The following is a 24,651-nucleotide window of genomic DNA, read 5'->3' on the forward strand; positions in this document are numbered from 1 at the left end:
AAGCCGGGGGGTAAGAAGGATGACACCAAGCTGTCCAGACATGAAAGATGGGAAATGTTTCTTATGTGGCAGTAAGGATTACATGAAGTCTCAGTGCCCTCAGAATGTTAAAAGTCTAATGTGCAGGATGCAAAACCAAGAGTGAATGTCATATCCGATGTATAGGGGAATACTGCACCTGAACCTAGGAGTAGAATTGTATGTAAGGCTTGGGGCAAATTGAAGGATCAAACTGCCTTGTCTCTTTTTTTCAATGTATAGGGGAATATGGGCATGCTGCTGTGGCTGTCTCCCTCTACGGCGCCCCTGTTCAGGCTGCCAATCCGAGGTCTTTGTGGGCTGAGCAGGTGTCCCGGAGGCTGCCTACCGAGCCGCATCTGTGGGCGGGCCATCGGTGGTCTGCTACTGCGGTGAGGGTCGGGGTCTCCTACGAGGGCAAGCCTTGGCCAGGTGGTCGACCTGCCTGCATATGAAACACTGGTTCAGGAGCCCCGAAAACTCCACTCTCTGATCGATCCATCCCCCCTATCCTAGGTAACTGAATGACCTTTGGAAGGGAGGAGATGTTAGGAACCAAAACTCTGACCGAAGGCAGGCCAGCTGCTCTAGCCACCACTGAAGCTGTTGTGGGAGCGGAAGGTACTCGCGGCGGAGTCTAGGAAAGCAAACTGTGACATGGAATAGGCGCTCTCCCCGCTCGACCGCCGCTGCTGGGTCGAAACCATGCTGCCAAGGTCTGAAGAAGGCCCGAGCGCCCTTGATGTCAAGGGGACTCATGGGTGGCTAGGACATGGGCCATGCTCTGGGCTGTCTCAAACTCGATCTGGTAGTGTCCGCGGCCCAGTAAACTGAACGTCCAGGATCTTGCCCACATCTGCAAGAAGGCGGGCCTGGAGAAGATCCCGGATCTCCCCTCTGCTGGGGTGAGTGCCAACTATACGGCAAATGGTGGAGTGTGCCTGGAGGCGTTCCACCTCTGCGGTGGCGGGCGAGGCTCGCTTCCTCTTCTGGCGAAAGAGAAAGCCTAATGGGGGTATCCTCAAGGGCGGGCGAGGGGGCTGCGGAAGAGTCCCTCTGAGGTGGGGCGGGAGGAGCCTCCATCAGAGTCTGAAGCTGAGTCAAGGGTGAAGCGAAAAAAAACGTAGGGTCTTACAAGAACCAAGCTGCACAAATAAGGCGGAGCGGGGAGGGAAAAGGGGAAAAGGTGGAAGACAGAGGGGGATGGGAGGAAGACAGAGGGGAAGGGGCGAAAGACAGAGGGGAAGGGGCGGAAGACAGAGGGGGGCAGAAAAAAACAGAGGGGGAGGGGTGGAAGGCAGAGGCGGAGAAGAGAGGGGGGGGCAGCGGAGAACGCAAGGGGGGGCGGGGGGGCAAGCGCGAAAAAGGGGGGGGAGGGCGGGGGTAGGCAGGGGCGGTGGGACGCGGAGGAAGGGGCGGGAGCAGGGGGCAGGCGGGCAGGGGGCGATGGGCGCGAAAGGGAAGGGCGGGGGACGTGAGCAGCACAGGGGCATGGCGAGAGGGGGGTGCGAGCACGCGAGGAAGGCAGTCACGAGGGCGGGGAGGGGGGGTGCGAGCAGGCAACAGCTTGAGCAGGGGTGGGGGCGATAGCTTCAGCGAGCAGATAAAGAGTCGAATCAAATAAGGAGAGTGAATTCTTCTTGTCAGAGATCCATTATTTGGGGCATATTGTTTCAAAAGAGGGTGTACGCAAGAGAACAGATAATAGATGCTTTATCTAAGGCGAGGGATGTTGTAAGAGGTGTCAAAGTGCATAGTACGTCCAACCCTAGGTGGTATGGTGAGTCGTGAATGAACCTGCAAGCTCTCCCCCCCGTTTTTGCTACCTGCGCCTCGCGTCCCCCCCTCCTGCCGACTTTATCTGGTGTTGGCCGACTGGTTTTTATGCTAGCCGACTGGATATTATCCAGCCGTGGGCCTATTCAGGGGTTGTCGGTCTATTTCCTACTGGCCGACTAGCTGCCCCTACATGGCCCCTACATGTATATATAGCATGTCATCACCCCACACCGGTTTTGTACAGGATTCCGGTCTATATAGCAGAGTTTATACAGCCGTCTCCTCTCTTGCATTTCTGTACTTTCTGCTGTCAGTACTTTGTCTCATCTCTGCTGCCCATTTTGACATGGTATCAGAGCCCGAGGTGGCTTGAAGATTCAGAGACGGTGAGAGCATTCCGGGACTGTTGCATTTGGAGCTGATTGGAGTATTGTTGGGCTGTTCGGGATGTGGAGAAGAAGATAGAAGATGGCATCACTGTTGGTGGACAGCCACCTTGCATTGATTTGCAGCCTCCTCTTCATATTTTTTTTCCCACCAACCCACCCTCCCTTCACAAGACCAAGTAAACCTCTGAGATGGCAAATTTGCTCGAGATGGCAGATAAACATGTGAAGATCCCCACCCTCCGGACGTTCCCGGTGGACCAACAGTTGGACGGGAACAACTATGGCATCTGGAAGGTATGATGGAGTTTGTCTTGGAGTCTTATGATTAGGCTGATTTCATTGTGGTTGGAGTTCCAAGGCCAAAGTTAGAGGAGGAGGAGCTTTCACTATCCACCAAGAAAGAGCAGGAGGCTCAGGCACAGTTGTGGGATCGTGTCAATGCCCGTGTGCGTTCGTTCATCTTCCTTAATTGCACACCCTAAGTGATTAACCACATCAAACACATGATGCTGACTCGAGCAATTTGGTAGCACTTGGCTTCTTTGTACAATAGGGTGTCGCCCATGAAGAGAATTTCCTTTGAAGTGTAGGTGCGAGTGATGAATCTTGCAAAGTCTTCGACGATGCGAGATCAAATCAACAAACTCGAGGCTCTTCAACAGGAGGTTCTTCAGGTTGGGAAGGAGATATCGTTAGAGGATATGGCCATCACTTTGTTGTCTCATCTATCCCCTCAATACTCGGCTTTCTATTCTTCTTTGATCACACCAATGGGATGCTCGGCACCATTACATGGGAGGAGCTTGTGCCGATGGTATTGGACCAGGAAGAGCGGTTTTTGAACCCTCCACAGGGCGGAGGTTCTTAGGCTTTGACCAGCCAATGGTCGAAAGGCCGCAACAACAACAACAACAACAACAACAAGGAAGTCTTCATAGGCGAAGTCTTTTGAGCAGGAGCCCGACTTGGATCGTGATGCCTTGAAGGCCGTGCGGACTTGTAACCATTGTGGCCAGAAGGGTTACAACTTACTACTTGAGGAAATGTCCTCAGCGGAGCATCGAGAAAGGTGTTGATTCCTCCGTTGCAACCGTGATGACTCTAGCTTTTGTGCACTCGGAGATTATGGACACTGGAGCTTCATCTTCTTCGAGGAGGGAGGCCGTTGGTCTCACCGTTGGGGATACTCGAGAGTGGATTCTAGACAGTGGTGCTTCCTCCTTCCTGTGAGTTACAGGATCTTTGAAGGCAAACATGTCACATCCTTATTGGTGACAAGTCCACTATCCCGATTCACAGTGAGGGCAAGTTGGAGATCATTCCCAATAGTAGAGGGGAGAAGCATTCCTCCCAGGTTCTTTATGTTCCATCTCTTGGTTTTCATTTTTTGTCAGTGCATGAGGTTTGCAAGACTGGCATGCGGGTGGAGTTTGATGAGCATTTTTGTAAAGCTTTTATAGCTTTATTAACATGATTAAGACTTAATTAACAAACATAAGACAAATGCTGATAGAAAGATTGAGATTAGACGTGTTATTTGCATTGAGACAGGGGCCTTTCTTAAATAGAGGCCGAAAGGTTACAAGTGAAGAGACACATCCCTGGGAAGGGGTGTGGCTCTTGAGTCAACGGTTATGTCCTTTGGACTTAAGAGTGTGCCTTTTAATGAATAGACATGTCCTTTGATAGTGACCCATGTGTAAGGGTGTGACCCTTCACAGGTGTCCTTTCAGTTAATAAGGGATTAATGAATAATTAAGGAGAGATTAAGAGAGTTAGTCACAATCGTGACATTCCCTCCCACTTAAAATAAGACTCCGGCTGAGAAGAGATGGTTGTCTTTGAAAGAATTCCCGAAGAAGTTCTGGATATTCCTGTAAGTCTTCATCACTTTGCCAAGTAGAGTCAGAATCATCAAGATCTCTCCATTTAACCAAAAATTCTGTAGTGAGTTTATGTCTTGTTTCTTTCTGTCTGACATCAAGAATTATCTCTGGAATTAAGAGTATGTGTTCATCTTCGATTTCTGGAACATAATCCAAATGATCTAAAACTGGAGAATCACCGTCCACAAACTTCTTAAGCCAAGAAATGTGGAAAGTTGGATGAATTCTACCCCAAGAAGGTGGTAACTCCAACTTATAACTGAGAGATGAGTTCTTCTTAAATAATACGAAAGGGTCCATAATATCTTGGACGAAGCTTTGGGAAAACTGATTTCACTGTCTTGTATCGATGAGGGGCAATATATAATAATACCAAGTCTCCTTCTTGAAATTCAATGTGTCGACGACGCTTATTAGCTGTGCGTTGATATTGCTCTTGGACGTTGATCATCTTATCCTTAATCTGTAATAGAATATCTTGCATTTCCTGAATGAGGTGATCTGCTAAAGCCACTTTATGTTGAAGAACAAAGTTGGCAGGAATAAGGGGAGTATGGCCATAAGCTGCTTGAAAAGGTGTCATTCCAATAGCTGAATGATAAGAATTGTTATAAGCAAATTCTACCAACGGTAAGTATTCTTCCCATGAAGCTAATCGAGACTGAACATAATGTCGCAGCATTTCTTCCAGAATCTGATTAACTCGTTCCGTTTGGCCATCTGTCTGAGGATGATAAGCAGAGCTAAAGAGTAAATTTGTACCAAGAGACTTGAATATCGAAGTCCAGAAATGTCCTGTAAACTTTGGATCTCGATCTGAAACTATAGATTTTGGCAATCCGTGAAGTTTGAAGATATACTGTATAAACAATACTGCAATATTTGAAGCTTGAGCTGCTTTCTTGCACGGGATGAAATGTGCCATTTTAGAAAATCTATCAACCACCACAAGAATCTGTGTATTGCCTTTAGAAGAACGTGGCAATGAAGTGATAAAATCCATACTAACACTTTCCCATTGGAACTGGAAGTGGTTGAAGAAGACCAGCTGGAACTTGTCTGCTAGCTTTCATACGTTGGCACGAGAGACACGCTGTAACAAACTTAATAACATCTTGCTTCATTTGAGGCCAATAATATGTAGCTGTCAAAAGACGATAAGTCTTGTTGATGCCTGGGTGTGCAGCATAAGTGACCTCGTGATGTTCTTTCACCAATACTCTTCGAACATGAGTATCATGAGGTACACAAATACGGTCCTGATAATATAATAAATCATCCACTATTGTGTATGCGCCATAAATCTTTAAGTCGGAAGGAGTTGCATTCTGAGAATTGAGAATTCGAAATGCATTTCCAAAATCACGATCTGTTGAATAACGGTCCTTGAAACTTTGAGGTATATCCATTTCAACTGTAGAAATAGCCAAGACCGAAGCTGACAGCATACGACTGAGGGCATCCGCAACCACATTGGTAAGACCAGGAACATACTCAATTGTCATATGAAAATTGGCTAAGAATTCGACCCAACGTGCTTGCCTAGCATTCATATTTGGCTGCGTGAAGATATATTTCAAAGAATGATGATCTGTTTTCACCACTGAATCTGCACCAAGGAGATAATGTTTCCATGCTCGATAGGCATGAACAATAGCTAAAAATTCCTTGTCATATGCCGGGTATCTTCCTTGAATTGCAGAGTGCTTATGACTGTCAAACGCAATAGCACGTCCTTGTTGCATTAAGACGGCACCAGTGGCAATATCAGAAGCATCCGTGTAAACATCAAAGGGGAGAGTAGGGTCTGGAATAGCCATGACAGGAGTTGTTGTCAAAGCTGTCTTTAAATTTTCAAAAGCTTCTGTTGCGGCTTCAGTCCATTGGAATGCAGGGGCGGACTTTAAAAGTTCAGTGAGAGGAGCAGCTATTTCGGAAAATCGATGAACCTTTGTGTGATAGAAGTTGACAAGTCCCAAAAAAGAACGAACATCATGGATGTTTGTGGGAGTTGGCCAATTGACAATAACCTGTATTTTCTTTGGATCCACGGAAATTCCGTCTGCTGAAACAACATGTCCAAGGTATTCCAAGGATGTCTTGAAAAATTCACTTTTGCCTGGATTAATATAAAGTGCATTGTCTCGAAGCACCTGGAAAACGATCTTAAGATGTGCCTCGTGGTCTTCCATATTGCGACTAAACACCAGGATGTCGTCAAGATAAATAATGACGAACATGTCCAAAAAAGGACGAAAAAGATCATTCATCAGACTCATAAATGTTGCAGGGGCATTGGTTAACCCGAATGGCATGACCAGGTACTCGTAATGACCATATTTTGTGCGAAAAGCTGTCTTATATTCATCACCTTCGCGAATGCAAATTTGATGATATCTAGACTTAAGATCAACTTTGGAGAAGACCTTTGCATGGAGCAATTGATCAAACAATTCATCAATGCGTGGAAGAGGATACTTATTCTTGATAGTTAACTTATTAAGGGCACGATAGTCGATGCAAAGGCGCATAGACTTATCCTTCTTTTTCACCAAAAGCACTGGAGCTCCAAAAGGGCTTTTACTTGGTCGAATGTGTCCTTTCTCCAAAAGCTCAGTAAGTTGTCGCTGTATCTCCTGAGATTCCGTAAAAGAAACTCGATATGGAGCACGAGTAGGTGGAGCACTACCTGGAACAATATCAATAGCATGGTCGACTGGTCGACGAGGTGGGAGGACCGCAGGAAGCTCCTGAGGAAAAAGATCCAAGTATGGAGCAAAGAAAGGTTGCCTGAGATACATCACCTTTGTATCTATATCCTCGGGAGGGTCGTTTGCTGAATAGACCATTAAAAGTGCTGAGGAACAACCACTCTTGCGGACCCACCGTTTCACTTGAAGAGCTGAAAGGGTTGGTGTAGAAGGTTGGTCTCTGATTCCTTCGAGAGCCACAAGCATATCATTTTGAGCAAATTGTATAGAATGGTTCCGGAAACTGATCAGGGGATCATATTGATACAACCATTCTTGACCAAGGATCATATCATAATGTGCCAAATTCATGACTTGGAAATCCAATTTGTCACGATAGTGCTGAATTCGAAAGGAGAGGTGTTTGACAATGGTGTTACACGAGGTTGTAGAACCATCGGCAAGCTCTACTTCATAAACAACACTACTTGGAGAAGTCCGAATCTTCAATCTCTGAGTCAAGGTGGTTCCCACAAAATTATGAGAACACCCACTGTCAATGAGCACCTGAATAGGGTGACTGGAAATAGAACCTTGAAGAACCAAAACTTGAGTAGACCGCTGAGGCAACGGTGAAGAGGCAGGTTGTGCTGTAGCAGTAGCGGTGATTACTGAAGCATGTGCAATAGCATGGTGATTAACTGCACGCTTTCCTTTGTCAGCAACTAGGGGTTTCTCCGTAGAAATGGGGGGTTCAGCATTAGAATTCTGTCGATGAGTTGGTCTTTTGGGGCACTCAAACCAACGATGAGGTCCATTACGAATTGTGCATAATCCTGTCTTTTGTTGATCCCGTCCAGAAGGAACAGTAGAAGGACGAGGATTGCGAGATTGGTCACGTCTTTGGTCCTGTCCACGATCCGAACTACGTGGTTGGAAGGAGTTAGGACGTCGGAACCGAAAAGAGGACGATCCTTCTGATCGGCGAGGTTGTTGAGAATTATTCCATCGAGGATTAGGTCGGGAGTTAGAAGAGCCAGATGACTCTCTGCGACTGTCTCGGCTCATACGAGATCCACTGGCTTTCTGAAAGTCATTAGTTCGACCGGAAGAGGTCGAATTTCGAGAATTGATGTCTGCAACACGCTCGGCATATCGTATGGCATCGGCAAGATCGACAGGGTTATATTTCTGGACATCGGCACGTAGTGTGGGGTTAAGCCCTTCAACAAAGGCATGAAGTTCGTCCGCTGGGGACAAAGAATCAATCTCCAGTATCAAGTTGGTGAACTGGGAGATATAAGAGGCCAAGGAACCGGTTTGGTCCAAATGGCGTAAGCGAGTACGGGCTTGGAAATCCGCATTGGCAGGTATGAACTGCTTACGGAGGACCCGCTCGAATTTTTCCCACGTTGTAACCGTTTTTCCAGAGTGCTGTCGTCGTTGCCACCATAATAAAGCAGTGTCTTTGAGGAGGGATACCGCAAAAGTCACCTTTTTGGAATCAGAAAGGGTCATGGATTCAAAGTATAACTGCATTTTGTAGAGCCATTGGTCTAAGATGCGCTTATTGCGCTGACCACCATAAGAGTCAGGGGGTTTAATTTCCAATTTCTTTGTTTTACTGGCTTGCAAAAGACGATAAAGAGTTTTAAGATCGTCACCTTCTACCTCGGAAGGAATGACGTCTTCGTCTGCTGGTACTGTTGCTGAAACATCTGCTGCTAGCACAGAACTTGTGTTGGATTGGCGATCCGTGTGAAGCTGCTGGATCTGAGAGGCCAAGGATGCCATAGACTCCTGGAGTTGCTGTTGGAACTGTTGTTGGAGTTGCTGTAACGCTGACTGCCATTCCGGAGGGGCTGGTATATCAACTGGTTCTGCCATGAGAGGAGATGTTGATGTAGAGGCTTCCAGATGATGAGGCTCAGGGGGTTTTTGTTGCTGATCACGCCGCTGGGCTCTAGTAAGAACCATCGGCTGGAGGGTGCGGCATCTGTAAATCCCGAGAAGGAAGGCTACGTACTGGTGAAGCGGCTATAGACCATCCAGTATAGTAAGGACGATCCTCTGGTACTGGGCTCTCACGAGAGTCTGCAACTGGAGAAGAAGGTACAGGAGTAGGGACAGCTACAGGTGTCAAGGGTGTATACTCCGGTGTAGAGGGGCGCACCGTGAATGGAGATGGATAAATGTCTTCAGAATAAGTGCAATATTCATGAAAGATGATGCTACACTCGGGTAGAATCGCACCCAGATAAGGATGACGCCTGAGCATAAAACAATAGTGATCCAGATCTTGTGCAGAAGTACGAACACGTATCACCCACACGTCGAATTCTCGGAGGTGAGAAGTCGGTGTGGCTATCTGTATTCGGTAATGAGTGGGCTGGACATAAGGGGGCACACTCACTGGAACAGGGGTTGGGGCTGGTGGAGAAACACGGGTAGGAGAGGGCACTATGGACTGAGAGGGTGTATCCTGTAAATAACTGAAATCATAGGTTTCCTCTGCCATAAGCCGTCAGAGAAGAGGGTAGTGTGTGTCCACGTGATCCCTTTTAAAAAAAAAGGTATTGGCCCCGGAAGAGTGGAGAGCCCAAAAAAGAATAAATGGCAGGTTGCTGATATGTTAATACTCCACTTGAGGTGAAATATGTATACCCAAGAAGATGGAAGATCACACCTGAAGTAGGTTGCCATAGTATTGTTGGAGAAGAAGCACCAAGGTAGCCGTTACACCGCGGAGAACATCATCATAGACCGCAGGTGGATTTTTTTTTTTGAAAATGTGGTGATTGCTGGCCGTGGGGTGCTCCTTTCATTTTTTTTTTAAATAATCGCTGGCCGGCGGCTTCACGTCGGGTTCTCTCATTCGTTTTTTTTTTTTGTGTGGGCGGCTATTCCTCGCTGGCGGGTTTCCTTGCGTGCGCTGGCGCTGGCCGTTAGGTGCTGGCTGCCGGTCGCTTCACGTGGCTGGTGAAACCACGTGTCATAAGGCTTAATATAAGCCTTAAGTTATAAGGCTTGTGGTTTTTGTGTTGTTTGTATATGAAACGTCACGTTTTTAAAAGAAAAACGTGAAGAGGCAAGATCGAAGGGTGGCGACCCTGCGTGGGGAGAAATGCAGCCCGAAAAGATGCGATGAGGCCTCCAGTAGAACACAGGCATACTACAAGCACTTTGATGTGAGTTTCTGCTTCTCTGCTTCTCTGCTTCCCATCGTTTTTTTTTTGTGATAGAAAATTGGGAAAATGCTTAATCAAGCAAAATTGGCAAAATTGGGTAGAATTAAATGGGGCATTCTCTCCTGCTCTTCCATTCAACACTTGCTACACCCAATTTTAGGGTTTGGGCAGGCTGATTTTAGGGTTAGGGTTTGGACTGATTTTAGGGTTAGGGTTTGGGCATCTCACAGGGCGGAAAAAAGTTTGCTCTGATACCACTGTAAAGCTTTTATAGCTTTATTAACATGATTAAGACTTAATTAACAAACATAAGACAAATGCTGATAGAAAGATTGAGATTAGACGTGTTATTTGCATTGAGACAGGGGCCTTTCTTAAATAGAGGCCGAAAGGTTACAAGTGAAGAGACACATCCCTGGGAAGGGGTGTGGCTCTTGAGTCAACGGTTATGTCCTTTGGACTTAAGAGTGTGCCTTTTAATGAATAGACATGTCCTTTGATAGTGACCCATGTGTAAGGGTGTGACCCTTCACAGGTGTCCTTTCAGTTAATAAGGGATTAATGAATAATTAAGGAGAGATTAAGAGAGTTAGTCACAATCGTGACAATTTTGTTGCTCTCTGGGACAAAGCAACAGGCCAGGTTGTTTGGGAAGGTGGAGTGGAGAATGGGATTTACAAACTCTCAGCACTCTCTTCTCTTATAGGTACTTAGCTCGGTGATTTGTGGCATTCTCGTTGTGGCCACTTGAATGTGGACACGTTGCGGCGGGCTTTCCGTGACCATGTGGTGGATGTCTTGCAGAGCATGCAGGGACATTGCAGTTCTTGCGTTCGTGATAAAACTCAGTCTAAGGAGCTTTTAGAGTGAACTATGCATTGATGTAGGAACAAAGAGCCTACTTCAGTTAAGGAAGCTCTTTCCCAGGAGACTTGGAGGAAAGCCATGCAAGTGGAACTTGAAGCCATAGAGACGAATAGAAATTGGGAGTAGGTTTTGAGGCCATCAAAGCGGTCAGTCATTGGTGTCAAGTGGGTCTACAAGACCAAGTATACGTCCGATGGGTCCGTGGACAAGCACAAGGCCAGACTTGTGGCTAAGGGCTAGGCTCAACTGCCTGGCATTGACTATGAGGACACTTTTGCACCGACAGCTAGAATGACCACGATTCAGACAGTTCTTGCCCTTGCCTCTTTCAGCAGTGGTCAGTGTATTAGATGGATATGAAATCTGTGTTCCTGAATGGTGACTTGCAGGAGGAGGTGTATGTTGAGAAACCTCCAGGCTTTGAGATTTTGGGATCAAAAGGTATGGTTTATAGGTTACGGAAGGCCTTGTATGGTCTTAAACACGCTCCCAAGGCTTGGAACCGAAAGATTGATTCTTTCTGAAAGGGTTTCCATAGATCAGTTTGCACATCCAAACTTGTATCTCTTTCGGGAATGTGGTATGGTCACCTTGATTATCCTCTATGTGGATGATCTTATTCTCACTGGCGGTCATGTGGAGCACATAGTTGTGACGAAGGTTGCCTTGTCAGAGGAATTTGCGATGACGGATCTAAGCTTACTTCATTTCTTTTTGGGATTGAATATTTGGTAGACCTAGAGGGGGTTCTTTGTTTCTTAGCAACGGTATGTTCATGAGTTGCTAGAGGCCTTTGGGATGGAGAACTGCTTTTGCGGCAGTGAGACAGGCTTAGGAGTCATTTAAAAGTAGATCTTTGAAGAAGAAAAGCAACGCTACATGAAAGAAGGGAAGTGCTTCAAGTGTGGACAGCCAGGTCACATCTCCAAACACTGTCCCAACAAAGGACAAAACAAGAGTTTCAGGAGATGCAGAACACATATGAGAAAGATGATAATTTTGTAACTGTTTGGGCAAATTTACAGCAAGGAGAGTCTCATACAGATTACTTTATGAGAGACAGTTATCTCTTGATGAATAATCGTCTCTGTATCACTCTTCCTCTTCAAGAAAAAGTGTTGAGAGAAGGCCATCAGCCTCCATATGCAGGTTATTGAGGAAGGGCAGCCACTTTGAGTGCACTAGAGCATTTGTTCTACTAGCCCACACTTCGAAGAGACACCCATGACTTCATAGAGTCATGCTTGGTTTGTCAAAAATCCAAGTATGACATGCAAAAGACTCTTGGTTTGCCGCTATAAAACATTGAAGTCGGTAATCCATAGTGATGGATTCCATAGTGAAAATGCTCCTCGGGAATCAATCACTATGGATTTCATCTCAGGTATTCCAAGAACTCCATAGGGTCATGACATGATTTGGGTTATTATTGATAGATTCAGTAAGCAATCACATTTTATTTCTTGTCATAAAACACTGAAGTCTGCACAAGCTGCACGGCTCTTTATCCAGCACATTTTTAGATTACATGGGATGGCTTCTGAAATAATATCTGATAGAGATTCTAAGTTTACAAGTAATTTTTGGCGAGCTTTATTTGAAAACTTGGGGACTACCTTGAAGTTTTCTTCTTTCCATCCTCAAACTGATGGGCAAATAGAGGTCATGAATCTCACACTCCTTGATATGCTCAAAGCTTATGTTAGTGAACATAAGACCCAGTGGGAGAAATACCTTCCTTTGCTGGAGTTTGCCTACAACAATACAATGCATTCATCGACGGGAAAAGCTCCAAATGAGGTTATACAGGGTAAAGTGATCCCACCACCAATTGTTCGCACCAAAGATAAGATTTTTTTTTTGCTGATGAGTTTGCTTTAGATTTGAAAACATTAATGAATCAAGTCCACTCCACAATCAGGTCAGCTTAGGAGCGACAAAAGAAGCAAGCTGACAAGCGTCAAAGGCATTTGGTCTTCGAGAAGGGCAACTATATTTTGCTGAAATTTGATAAAAGCCGTCTGAAGCAGGGAACAGGCCAAACTTCATCTTTTCCAAAGTTGTCCAATAGATATTATGGGCCATTCAAAGTTAAGATCAATGAAGTATCTTACAGGCTTGATCTTCCACCTCATTGGAAGATACATAATGCTTTTCATGTAAGTTTGCTAAAGCCTTATGTTGGACCAGAACCGAAAGAACCCATCATTGAAGATCCACCTTTGGTGGAAGAAATTGAACAGGTGCTAGAACCAGAACATATATTGTTTCACAAGGACCAGACCACCAGAAGTGGCCTTGTGACTCGGAAGTTTTTGCTAAAATTCAAAGATCTATCCTCAATGGATGCAAAATGGGTAGATGAAAAGTTCAGCAATCTATCTAAGGATTCTTCAACCATACGAAGAAGCTTTTTAGCTGAGGACAACTGAATGAAAGCCATTCATGAAACAACGCAAAATGAATGAAAGAATTCTTTGTATCCTTTGTAATAATTATACTTTCTTCTATGTTTTTCATGTTTTCCTTTGAATTTAGATAAGCAAGATAATCCATTCATTTGGATAGATTCATGCATAGGAGCTGGCTACTGGTGAGTGGCCATAGGTCATGGTGGATCCACGTAGTGGGCTAGAACATGGATAGTGCACACTTTCACCCATATGACTTGATTGGGCGCCTATGGTCGGAACTCAAGCATACCAGGGTCAAGCTCGCACATAGAAAAGATTGATGCTTGGGAGTGTCGGCTAGATCCGCTAGAACAGACAGTTACAATCGATAAGATGGCATGACCAATCAAAGTCTATGTTAGAGTGATTGCTTGATTTTCATTTTATATGAGTTAGATGCATCAGATTGAAAAACCATTATTGTTTTGTGAATGTGGACGGAAGGAGCTTTCATTTGACTCCCTTGGTCTGTGAGAGTGAATATTACTTCTTCTTCACCCTCAGGTTGATTGTAACTGAACTCAATCCTAAAGTACTTGGATTGAGTAGAAATAAATTCCCATCTTAGGAGGGGGGGGGTATTGTCCATCTTCAACCCTCAATTTGGCTCCATCATATGTCCCTCAACTTTACTTCCAATATGTATTGCTATCTTATGCACGTGTTGTAATTAATTTCAGCATTGAGTTGGTTTTGTTATTCATCTATTTTAAGTATAGAATAACCATCGAAAATAAACGGGAATATTAATTGCTAAGCATACCACGTTGTACAGGGCGCTTATACATTTTCAAATAATTTCACACTTGGATAGGTTTTGGAGGACACCAAGATGCCTGAAAGACCAAGAAAGTACAAGCTTTGGGAATGGGAGATTCATCTAGTACAAGAACCTTGGCACCCAAAACTTGGTCATAGTGGGGCGGAACATGATCTTGGTTATCGAGTTGGACTTGTTTGGGTAGGAAGCATGTGTGGCAAGCCCCGAAGCACTAGGGAATGATTCACACATGAACACAAGCTAAAAAGTGGGCATTTGATAGTGTTCACATCATTTTTAATGATGGGTGGACAAGAAGTTATTTGGACACCCGGTGTTCAAAGGGATTCAAACTTATTTAAAAAAGAGTGGACAAAACTATCATATGGGCACCCCATTTTTAATGGGTTTTACACCCATTAGGCCGGACATTAATGCGGGCAGCCAAAGCGGAAGGAAAAGTAGTGGAGTCCTCCCAAACATATGTCGACACAACCCCACCCCACGAGAAGATCCTTCTGTAGTAGCAACTTGAGTGCTCCCAAATGCGTCTTTGGTCTCCTACCCGAAGGCAGTACAATAATGTCTGCAAACGGCTTGGATGCCGCCAAAGCCCTATCCAGTCACAAACCCACATCAGTAGGCGACACACCCATTGGCATACATATGTTGACTTGCTCATAAAGGTGGCAGTACTTGTTATTTTTTCGTCATAACCCTAGCTCAAGGTTAAAAACATTAAAAAAGGGCATGCATACTCATCATCGCCATCTTCTCTCTTCATGATGGCTTGTGCAAACTGCCCGTACATTGTTGTATCTATCTGAACTACTGCCGTACACTGTTTGTACACCATTTAATGCTGCTGGCTGCCTTGTAACTGCTGTACCAGCTTCAATGCACCCTGTACTTGCTGTATGAGCCTGCAAAGCTTGTACCAGCTGTACTAGCTTCAGTACTTGTCGTACTTGCTATACGAGCCTTCGAAGCTCATGTCGGTTGTACCAGCTTTGGTACCTGTTGTACTTGTTGTACCAGCTTCTATAACTGATGTACCAATCCTTGTACTTGCTGTAGCTGCTTCTGTGCCTGCTGTACTGGATTGTTTACCTGAGGTACCGGTTTCTGGGAACTCTTTTTACACATTGAGCGCCCGCGCCCTGTTTCTTTTCAGTCAGGGAGAAGAGATTTTCCTTGGTAATGCATAGTTCCAAGGGGGAGGGTCAGACTATTCCTGCCCCAATGTGGTGTCAGTGTGCAAAATCTCTTTCAAGTATTCGGTGGAATTTTGTTGTGGCCATCATTAAAGTGTTTAATTACATCAATAGTTTAGTGTGCAAGCCCCTTGCTCCCACGGCCCTCAAAGCTTCTTGGTGGTGGGTGGCCTCCAGGATGTGTTGGTTCTTGAGCACGTTAGTTCAAGGGGTATGGATGTTTTAGCACATAGTGAACTGTCTTATCCAAGGGCTTTGAACAGTTTGTTTATGCTTGCAGAGAGCCCAAGAATGCGGAGCTCATGGCAGGAATATTTTAAGGTGTTCATGCTTCCTGACAGCATAAGTACAGAGTGTTCATGGCAGGAGCACTTCAAGGATCCCTCTCAATGGTGGAATAACAGAAAACGGAAGGGCAGACAAATGCAAGGGCTCCAAATTTCAAGCATAAAATCGCTAATGCAATCGCCATGGATAGACAATGGGCACAACTCAAGCCAGAGAATGGGAAAATCGACTATTTCAGACAATTCTTTTCGGGATTTGAAACCAGGTCATGCACACACCCCGTCCCTTGGGCCCTTTGAATAATGCATATATTTCACACTTCACACATGGTTTAAACTTTGGCTCTCTCACAGCAGCTAAATTTCTCTAGCCTATTGTATATGGTTGCAGTCCTATGGCAAGAGTATCGAAAACCTTCGGACGATTGGGACAGCAGTACGTGTGATGTAAGTGCACATTTAGTGTCATGAAAATTATTTTCATTATTAAAGTGTGAAGATTATGGCTGACTTGGCTAGTTTGATGAGCATCCGGTGAGTTTGGACAGACAAGCCCAGCGGTGCCAGATGACATGGAAGAAAACACGCAACTGCTGTTGGGGACAAATGGCTGGAAAAACCCAGGCTGTGCTGATAACATGCTGGAAGAGGACAGTGGCTTAAAGATCCTATGCGTAGAGGTGGCACCTGCATCCCCAGAATGGATGGGTGAGCTGCCTTCAGTGGATGTTCTGATCTCCAGGTTACACAAGTGCAGAAAATCAAAGCATCTAGGAGCTGCCAAGTGCCTGCACACGCACATCCATTCAAATGGCCTGGAAGCTCAAATAACACTTGGGAACCAGCTTGTCCAAATGTTCATAGAATGTGGAAGCATGTCTGATGCCCAGCAGGTCTTTTTAAGGTTGCTTCATCGAAATGAGTATTCTTGGACTTCTTTCATGCATGGATACATTGAATGCGGAGAATCACAGTGTGTTTTTGTTCTCTTTCAGAAGATGAGAGAAGATGGTGTTTATCCTAGCAGATATACATTTCTGATCCTTTTGAAAGCTTGTGCTAGGCTGAAATGTGTGGAAAGAGGCCAAGAAGTACAATTAGAGATTACGAAACGTGGTTTTGAAAGGGATGCATTTATTGGCAATAGCTTGGTGGATATGTACGCCAAATGTGGCTCACTTGCAGAAGCACAGGAAGTATTTGAAAATCTCCTGAGCCGGAATGCCATCTCATGGAATGCACTAATCACTGGGTATGCGGAGCACAGTCTTGGTGAGGAAGCACTAAAGAGTCTGGATAAGATGCAACTGGAGGGCATTCCTCCAAATGCAATTACATCTCTTGGTAGCTTGAAAGCTTGCGGCAGCTTAGGAGCCATAGACAGGTGCCAAGAAATTCATGCCGAGATGGCCAAAAAGGGACATGAAAGGGATAGTTTTGTTAGCAGCACGTTGGTGGATACATATGCTAAATGTGGCTTACTCACAGAAGCACGTAAAGTCTTTGATGGGATACGGAATCGGGGTGTCGTCTCATGGACAGCATTGATTGCAGGATATTCTCAGTATGGGCTTGGTGAGGAAGCACTCAACTGTCTGGAGGAGATGCGATCAGAAGGTGTGCCTCCCAATGCTGTCACTTATGTTTCTAGCTTAAAAGCTTGTGGCAGTATGCAAGCAATAAATAAGGGCAGAGAGTTACACACACAGATTGTCAGAGGAGCATTCGAAAAGGATCCATGTGTCAGAAATACATTGATAGACATGTATGCCAAATGTGGTTCAATTCTTGAAGCACAGGGTGTGTTTGATGCAATGCCAGCACAGGATGTAGACTCATGGAACACACTAGTTTCAGGGTATGTTGAACAGGGGCTTGGTGAGGAAGCGCTGGATTGTTGGGAACAGATGCAACAGCAGGGTGTGCTTTCAAATGATGTTACTTTTGTTTGCAGCTTGAAAGCTTGTGGTATTTTAGGTGTGAAAGAAAAGGGCCAAGAAGTACATACAGAGATAGCCAAGGAAGGATTGGAACTAGATTCTTTCATGGGCAGCAGTCTGGTGGATATGTACTCCAATTGTGGCCTTCTTCAAGAGGCACAAGAAGTGTTCGATAAGTTAGGAGTTAGAGATGTAGTGTCCTGGAATGCTTTGATTGCAGGGTATGCTGAGTATGGTCATGGTGAGGAGGCACTGAACTGTTTGCGATGGATGCAATTGGAGGACGTGTTGCCAGATGATGTCACATTCATGTTTAGCCTGAAAGCTTGCAGCAGCATAGGAGACATAGGTAGGGGCTCTGCATTACATACTGAGATTGTTAAAGGGGGTTTTGAAAGTGATCCTTTTGTTGGCAACACTCTGGTGGATATGTATGCCAAATGTGGCTCACTTGCTGAAGCACGGAAAGTGTTTGATGAGCTGCCTGTTCGATCTGTAGTCTTGTGGAATGCACTAATAGCAGGTTATTCTGAACACGGGCTTGGTGAGGAAGCACTGATTTGCATGGAAAATATGCAAGTGCAGGGTGTGTTCCCAAATGGTGTCACGTATGTTTGCATCCTGAAAGCTTGTGGTAGCTTAAGTGCCAAAGACAAGAGCCACATATTGCATGCTGATATTGTGAAAGAAGAACTAGAAAGTGATCAGTTTGTTGGCAGTGCATTGGTGGACATGTATGTCAAATGTGGCTTACTTGCAGAAGCACAGGGAGTGTTTGATGAGTTGCAAGTACGAGATGTTGTCTCATGGAGTGCACTAATTGCAGGATATGCTGTGCATGGACTTGGTGAGGAAGCATTGAGTTGTTTGCAACAAATGCAGTTGGAGGACGTGCCTCCAAATGTGGTCTCATGGAATGGTGTGATCTCGGGATATGCTGAGCAAGGAGACAGCGAGAAGGCTTTTTCAGTATATGCACAAATGCAAGAACAAGGCCTATTACCAAATGATGTCACCTTTCTTAGCATTTTGAAAGCATGTGGCAGCACAACAGATCTAAAGATTGGAATAGCAATCCACTCCCAAATTTATGGACTTAAAGTCATCGAATCTAATGAAAAAACTTTGGCAACTTGCCTTGTTGATATGTATGGTAGATGTGGTAGCATGGTTGATGCTCAGAGGGTGTTTGATTCAATGCCTGCCCATGACCTAATGAGGTGGACTGCATTAGTTGCAGGCTATGCCCGCCAAGGAGACAGTGAACTTGTTTTGTGCTTGTTAGATAGAATGAAGGAGGAAGATATACAGCCAAATGAGATCACGTTTCTTAAGGTTCTCAGAGTTTGCAGTCATGCAGGTCTTGTGGAAAAGGGCCACTTGTATTTTGAGGTTATGAGCAGGAAGTATGACATTACTCCGACTCTTGAGCATCACAATTGTATGGTTGATCTCCTTGCCCGTGCTGGTCAGCTTGATGAGGCTGTGGCAATGTTAGAGAAAATGCCTTTTCTACCCGATCTTGCGACGTGGACTGCCTTGTTAGGTGCTTGTAGAAAGTGGGGTAATGTGAAGCTTGGCAGACATGCCTTTGAATGTGTGGTAAATCTGGATAGTAAACATGTTGCAGCATTCCTCTTGATGTCCAACATCTATGCAGAAGCCAATATGTGGGAGGATGTGAAGAAAATTGAGGAAATGAGAGCTAGCATACAAGCATTGGTGATGCCAGGAAAAGGTTGACGTAAAACAAGTGGAACGGCTTGGGGGGGATTATATGCCTTTCCATGATGAACCTGAGCATGGGCCCAAGAGCATACAGGGGTTGCTGGTGCACACAAGCATACAGGGGTGCATGCAAACCTAGTATTATTGTTTGGCTGGGGGCAATAGACAAGGTACACGTGCAATACAAACCATGCTACAGGATGCTTCTAATGAAAGGGATTTGGAAGCTTGGGAGAACCTCTGGAAGCACTTATGAACCAGCCAGATCCGATACCCACTCACTGATCTGAGGGGCTGATAGATGCAGTGAGACCACTAAGAGCTATTCTACTCTTCCTTTAGATATGGTGAGATTTTTTGAACCTACTCATGCGCATCGGAAATGATCCAGGAAAGTTTTTTCAGGAAGCAGTAAGATTTTTAGCACCTGGAACCCAAGACTCCAAATAATTCTCATTTGAGGAATTTGATGGTACTCCAATACATTTCCGAAAACTGCCAGGTACTCGGTATGATTGATCTCATATGGTTGATACTGACCATCTGTTCAATGTTTCAAAGTGGGGCATTACAAGCTATCCAGCCAGGTGTATTATTAATGATCTTGCACAAAAATGCATTTGAGTAATTCGTTGGCAGGCGAAGATGGCAGCATTGGCCAATTCTTGGGTTGGGAATTCTGGTCGATCTGTGGCCATTTTCTAATATAGTAAAATTTGAGGTGATTTACCTTAAAACTCTCCTCCATCTTTGGATGAGCTGTTAATGTCACCAATCCCTAATTTTGCGGAACTTCTTATGTTAATCTTGGGCATGTGTATGGATCGTGGGTATTTTGAGTGGAGTCCCTAGCTTGTTTATATTAATTCTTTCTATTGAAAGTGGTGCAATTGCCCAAAACTAGCGCTGTCTCTGTGTGTGTGTGTACGCGTATGAAGAAACTCAAGGTATTCTAGGTGGATTTTTAGAGACAAAGCCATCATTTGATCCAAATCCTAGAAGCTTCCCTTCATGCAAAGGGAGAATTCACTACATTCCAGCCAGGTGTATTATTAATTAATGATCTAGCACAAAAATGCATTTAAGTAACTCATTGGCAGGCCAAGATGGCAGCATTGGCCAATTCTTGGGTTGGGAATTCTGGTCGATCTGTGACCATTTTCTAATATAGGAAAATTTGAGGTGATTTACCTTAAAACTCTCCTCCATCTTTGGACGAGTTGTGAATGTCACCAATCCCTAATTTTGCGGAGCTTATGTTCTTGGGCATGTGTATGGATCTTGTGGTATAGCATATGTCACTTGGAGGCCAAGGACATGAGAGGATGTTTTTTGGAATCTGTGGTCTGTACAGGTGCTTGTGCCCTGGGGCCAATATTTATTCATGGTCTGAACAGGTGTTTCTACCTGGGGCTTGTACATATCTTTGGTCTTAGTTTGGACATGTATTTTTACCTCGGGCCTGCAATGGTTTTTTGGAGTACAAACGAGTTGATGGGGATTCTTCCAATCTTCCATGTGCATGAATGAATTTATTTGGCTTTGTGTGACTTGTTTTAATTGTATGGACAATGCCTAGTTTTACTGCGTGTGTTGTCCATGGGGCCAGGACGTTGGGTACCCCTGTGGACTAACAGGTCGTCTTATGGGTTTTGCAAGTGGTAAGTGTATTTTTCAGTTTTAATTTATTATTTTAAGTCGTGTTACTAAGGTTCATGAAGCACCGGCGGGGTTGGAGATGTCCCAGGACCATAGCAACATAAAAACCCATTTTGCCCTCTCGAAACGGCATGAAACGTTTCGAAACAAAACGAAACCTGCCCATCGAAACGGTGTTAAAGTGAGGTCAAAAAACGGGCGGGAGGTTTTTTTTTTTGCAAATGCGATTTTTGCGGTCGTTTCCATCTTTGTTTGCTGTCGATTTGCAACTTCACGCATCCGACACTTCTTCTCGGCCACAACCTGTTGCTCCGTCTTGTCCACTCCTCCTTTTCGCTCCTTCACTTCTTCTCCTCCACGCCTCCTCTTCCTCTTTCTCTCTTCTCCTCCACAGTCTACCCCTCCTCTTTCTCTCCTTTTCTTGTCTTCCAACTTTCTCTCCTTTTCTTCTCATCTCCTTCCCTTTTCTTCTCACCTCCCTCTTCCCTTCCAACTTGTTTCTTTCCTCCTCTCTTTCTCTCCTTTTCTTGCCCAAATTTTGACAATACCAAAAAATCTACTCCCAAAATCATGAATTTCATACCCACTAGTCCCAAAAAATGCATCATCATCTTTCTGTTGGCTATGTTATAAATTTGGTATGTGTATATAAGAAGTGTCATTTCGAAACCTTTGCGTTTCATCCAAAATAGACAAAACGAAACCTTCGAAACGTTTCATGTTACTATGCCTAGGACATGACCAAATCACCTTGTTGGGCACTATGATGGGGGGACTACCATCTGGAAGGGTCATAGAAATAGGCACCCAGATTGTGCGTGGAATTATCAAGTTTGGGTCATTTAAGAGAGAGAAAGTAGTTATAAGTGACTTTTAGTTATTTTTGGCAGTTTTATTTAAAAAAGAGCTATATCTTCAGTGAAAAAGCAGATTGCGACTCACGCACGGAGTTTTTTAGGATAGCAGGACTTCGCAGAAATACCTCGTTTTGCATGTCAGTTGATCTTGAACCTTTTTTTTCAGGTATCCTAAGGTTTTACTCCACGTCTAAGGTGTTTGTGCAGCCAGAATCTTCATCAGAGCTTTGTATCTGCTGTTGGGTTATCGTTGCTTGTTGCTTTTCTTGGTTGCTAGAACTATTATGCTTTCTAGCACTTCTCTTCATGCAAGCGCTTGCTACAGAGCTGATCGCTTTGCTGATTTTCTGGTCATGACAGCCGTTTGGCATGTTTTCTGGTGTGTTCTCTCTTTTCCACACATAGGCCAGGGTTTGCTCAGTGAAAGCACACAGGCAAGGCCTTTTTCTTGGATTCAGAGAGGGTTGGAAATAGGTTTTCAAGGTTGGACAACACCTTTCATCGCGTGAAGAAAGTGTATGATTCACAGGTGTGTGGGGTGTCCATGGTGCGTTCCAGGTGTCCCATGCATAGCAGATGCCATAGGGGTTGATTTGGGACTGTTTGGTACGAAGGTCTTGCTTTTGAGGTGAAGATTGAAGATCGAGCGTTATACACCGACAAGGGCCACCTACAAGGTTGGCATACTCATGCACGAGACGAGGTTCGACCTGTAGACCTCGTGGTGGTGAGAGAGTAATGCCCGTGAGGACCGGTCTAGACTATTTGCTTTTGTTTTTTTTCATTGCTGAATTGGAAGAATTTGGTGCATACTAGTGGTGAACCTTGGGCAAATGCAAGTTTGTACTCTGGGGAGAAAACTCCTTTTGGTAATTGATATTACCTTGGGGGGGGGGGGGGGGGGCAAGGGGTCAACCCATCTTTCTGGCCCCTAGTGTTGTGCACTGTGTAGAACTCTTTTCTCTTTTATGTTGAAGATTGAAGTGTGTTAAATCTTGGTTCTTCATGATCAATGCTTTGAGTTCCATTACCTTGGTATCAGAGCAAGGCTTCCTTCTCTGCTTAGAGAGGGATGGTCTTGGACACACAGAGGATTCAAATTCTGGCATACAACTTGCCAATCATGAGTGCTCAGTCTCATCCGCCTATTCAGGAGAATGATTAGAGGGAGGTATACTTAGAGTTGGAAGCTCTCCAGCATCAGGTTAGATGCTATCGAGAGGAGGTAGTGGAATTGCAGGCACTAAAGGAAGATCCTGATGTGAGAAGGATTCTGGATGCAAAAAAGAAGACTCTAGCAGATGATGCAGCTTTTGAGGCCATGGCTATGGAGTGGGGATTCAAAAATCCCAAGGACTTTGCTTTGTCTTATCTCAGGGGTGTTGAAATTAGAGCAATGTGATGAGCTATGGTGGATCAAATACTAGAATCAACATCATTAACAAAGTGATTAGCAAATAATTAAGACGTAATTAGTGATTAGCAAATAGCTTAATGTAGGCATGGATAATACAAAACCAGCAAATTCTCATTAGGCCAATGGCTCAATTTATAGAGTTTACATCAAAGCATCAAATCCCACTGATTTCTCCTTGATTCACTCCACCTCTCCCAGAATATCTCCACCTCTTTTGCTTGATTCTCTCCACCTCTTCACTTTTCCTAGAATATCTCCCAGAATATCTCCACACTTCCTAAATCTTCTCATGCTACCCTTTATTCTCTCCAATAGATTCTTCTCACCTTTTCACAGGTTCTTTCACATTTACACATCCTCTTTTACAGCCTCTAACCAAGGGCTTGTTCCTGCACACACCCTATTCACTTGTATATTTCAACACCTCCCCTCAAGTGAATACTCCTAGAACACCTAGACCCTATACCAAGTTTCCCTCCTTACTTGATAGTCTGCGACTAGTGTCTAGCACACCTCCCCTCAAGTTATCTTAGCACACCTCGACCCTATACCAAGTTTCTCTCTTACTTGATAGCTTGCGACCAGTGCCTCAAGTCCCTAAACTCATAGTCCTTGACACACTCTCTCTCTATGTGTCCAAGGCTTACTATAGTTGCCCGCGACCTTGACTAAAGTGCTCACACATACATCTACCACGTGGCCTACATCATCGGTGGCTCAGAGGTGGTTTTACTTTGTTGGGGCAGGTTACATTGGGTTTTGGAGTCTCTCTCTCTCAGAGATTTTCACATGGCTCCTCACTCTTTGGAGCCTCACATCTTCTCTTGTCTTCAATCTTCTTGTCTGGAAGCTTCTCTCCACGCGTCCGTGTCTTCCTCTTCTTTCAGTCTTCTTGTGGTGGCAGCTTCTCTTCTCGTGTCCATGTCTTCCTTCAATTCTTCCTTTAGATCTTCTCGGTGTGGATCCTCTTCTTGGAAAGAGATATTCTTCTTCTTTCATGGCTGGGGCCATGAGCTTGTTCGTCGTCAGGTCTTCTTGCTCCATGTGAGCAACATGTTTAAATGTTTTGCTGAAAGTTCCTTTGGGTTTTTGATGTTTATCTTGTGTCATTATGCAATGCAAACCCAAATTTATGCGGGAGGTCTTACCTCTTGCCTTATTCTGGACAAGGGCAGTGTCTGATCCCATATTTACACTGATGTAATGTGCCCCCAATACATAATGCATATAGCATCCATTCTTATGCACATTCCCAAATGCAACTCTGGCTGTGAATAATCTTGATTTTGAGTGAGATTTACAAGCATTAACCAAGGGTTAAATGAAAAATGATGATTACCACAAATTTATCAGCACAATTTTCCTAGAAATTATATTAAATCAAGGGTAACCAATTTGTACGGGATGGTTGGAGTATCAAACCAACTCCGAATTGCAATCTAAAGTTATAGGGATCTATATCAGATACTTAATGGTTAATTTGAACCCTCAATTGTACCAAAATACAGTGATTAGTATT

At 44.6% G+C, this 24,651-nt stretch overlaps 1 protein-coding gene across 7 annotated transcripts in view; it reads left to right on the forward strand.

Moving 5' to 3' along the window:
* Positions 1 to 24,651, forward strand: part of LOC147639774 (pentatricopeptide repeat-containing protein At5g39350-like) — a 93,007-nt gene that overhangs the window by 26,222 nt on the left and 42,134 nt on the right. For 2 of the 7 annotated variants that reach the window (XM_086773897.1, XM_086773932.1), the window contains exons 2-4: positions 15,525 to 15,797; positions 15,923 to 15,978; positions 16,080 to 20,099. In XM_086773897.1, coding sequence (XP_086630023.1) covers positions 15,525 to 15,797; positions 15,923 to 15,978; positions 16,080 to 19,214 — 3,464 coding nt within the window. In that variant the 3' untranslated portion in view covers positions 19,215 to 20,099. Of the gene's footprint in view, positions 1 to 9,931; positions 9,951 to 14,821; positions 15,146 to 15,202; positions 15,407 to 15,524; positions 15,798 to 15,922; positions 15,979 to 16,079; positions 20,100 to 24,651 lie in introns of those variants that run through there. The other 5 variants (XM_086773925.1, XM_086773938.1, XM_086773909.1 and 2 more) reach the window with 5 other exon arrangements.

Source organism: Cibotium barometz, chromosome 3, assembly GCF_041138505.1.
Source record: "Cibotium barometz isolate CiBa-2024 chromosome 3, ASM4113850v1, whole genome shotgun sequence".
Classification (NCBI taxonomy): domain Eukaryota; kingdom Viridiplantae; phylum Streptophyta; class Polypodiopsida; order Cyatheales; family Cibotiaceae; genus Cibotium; species Cibotium barometz.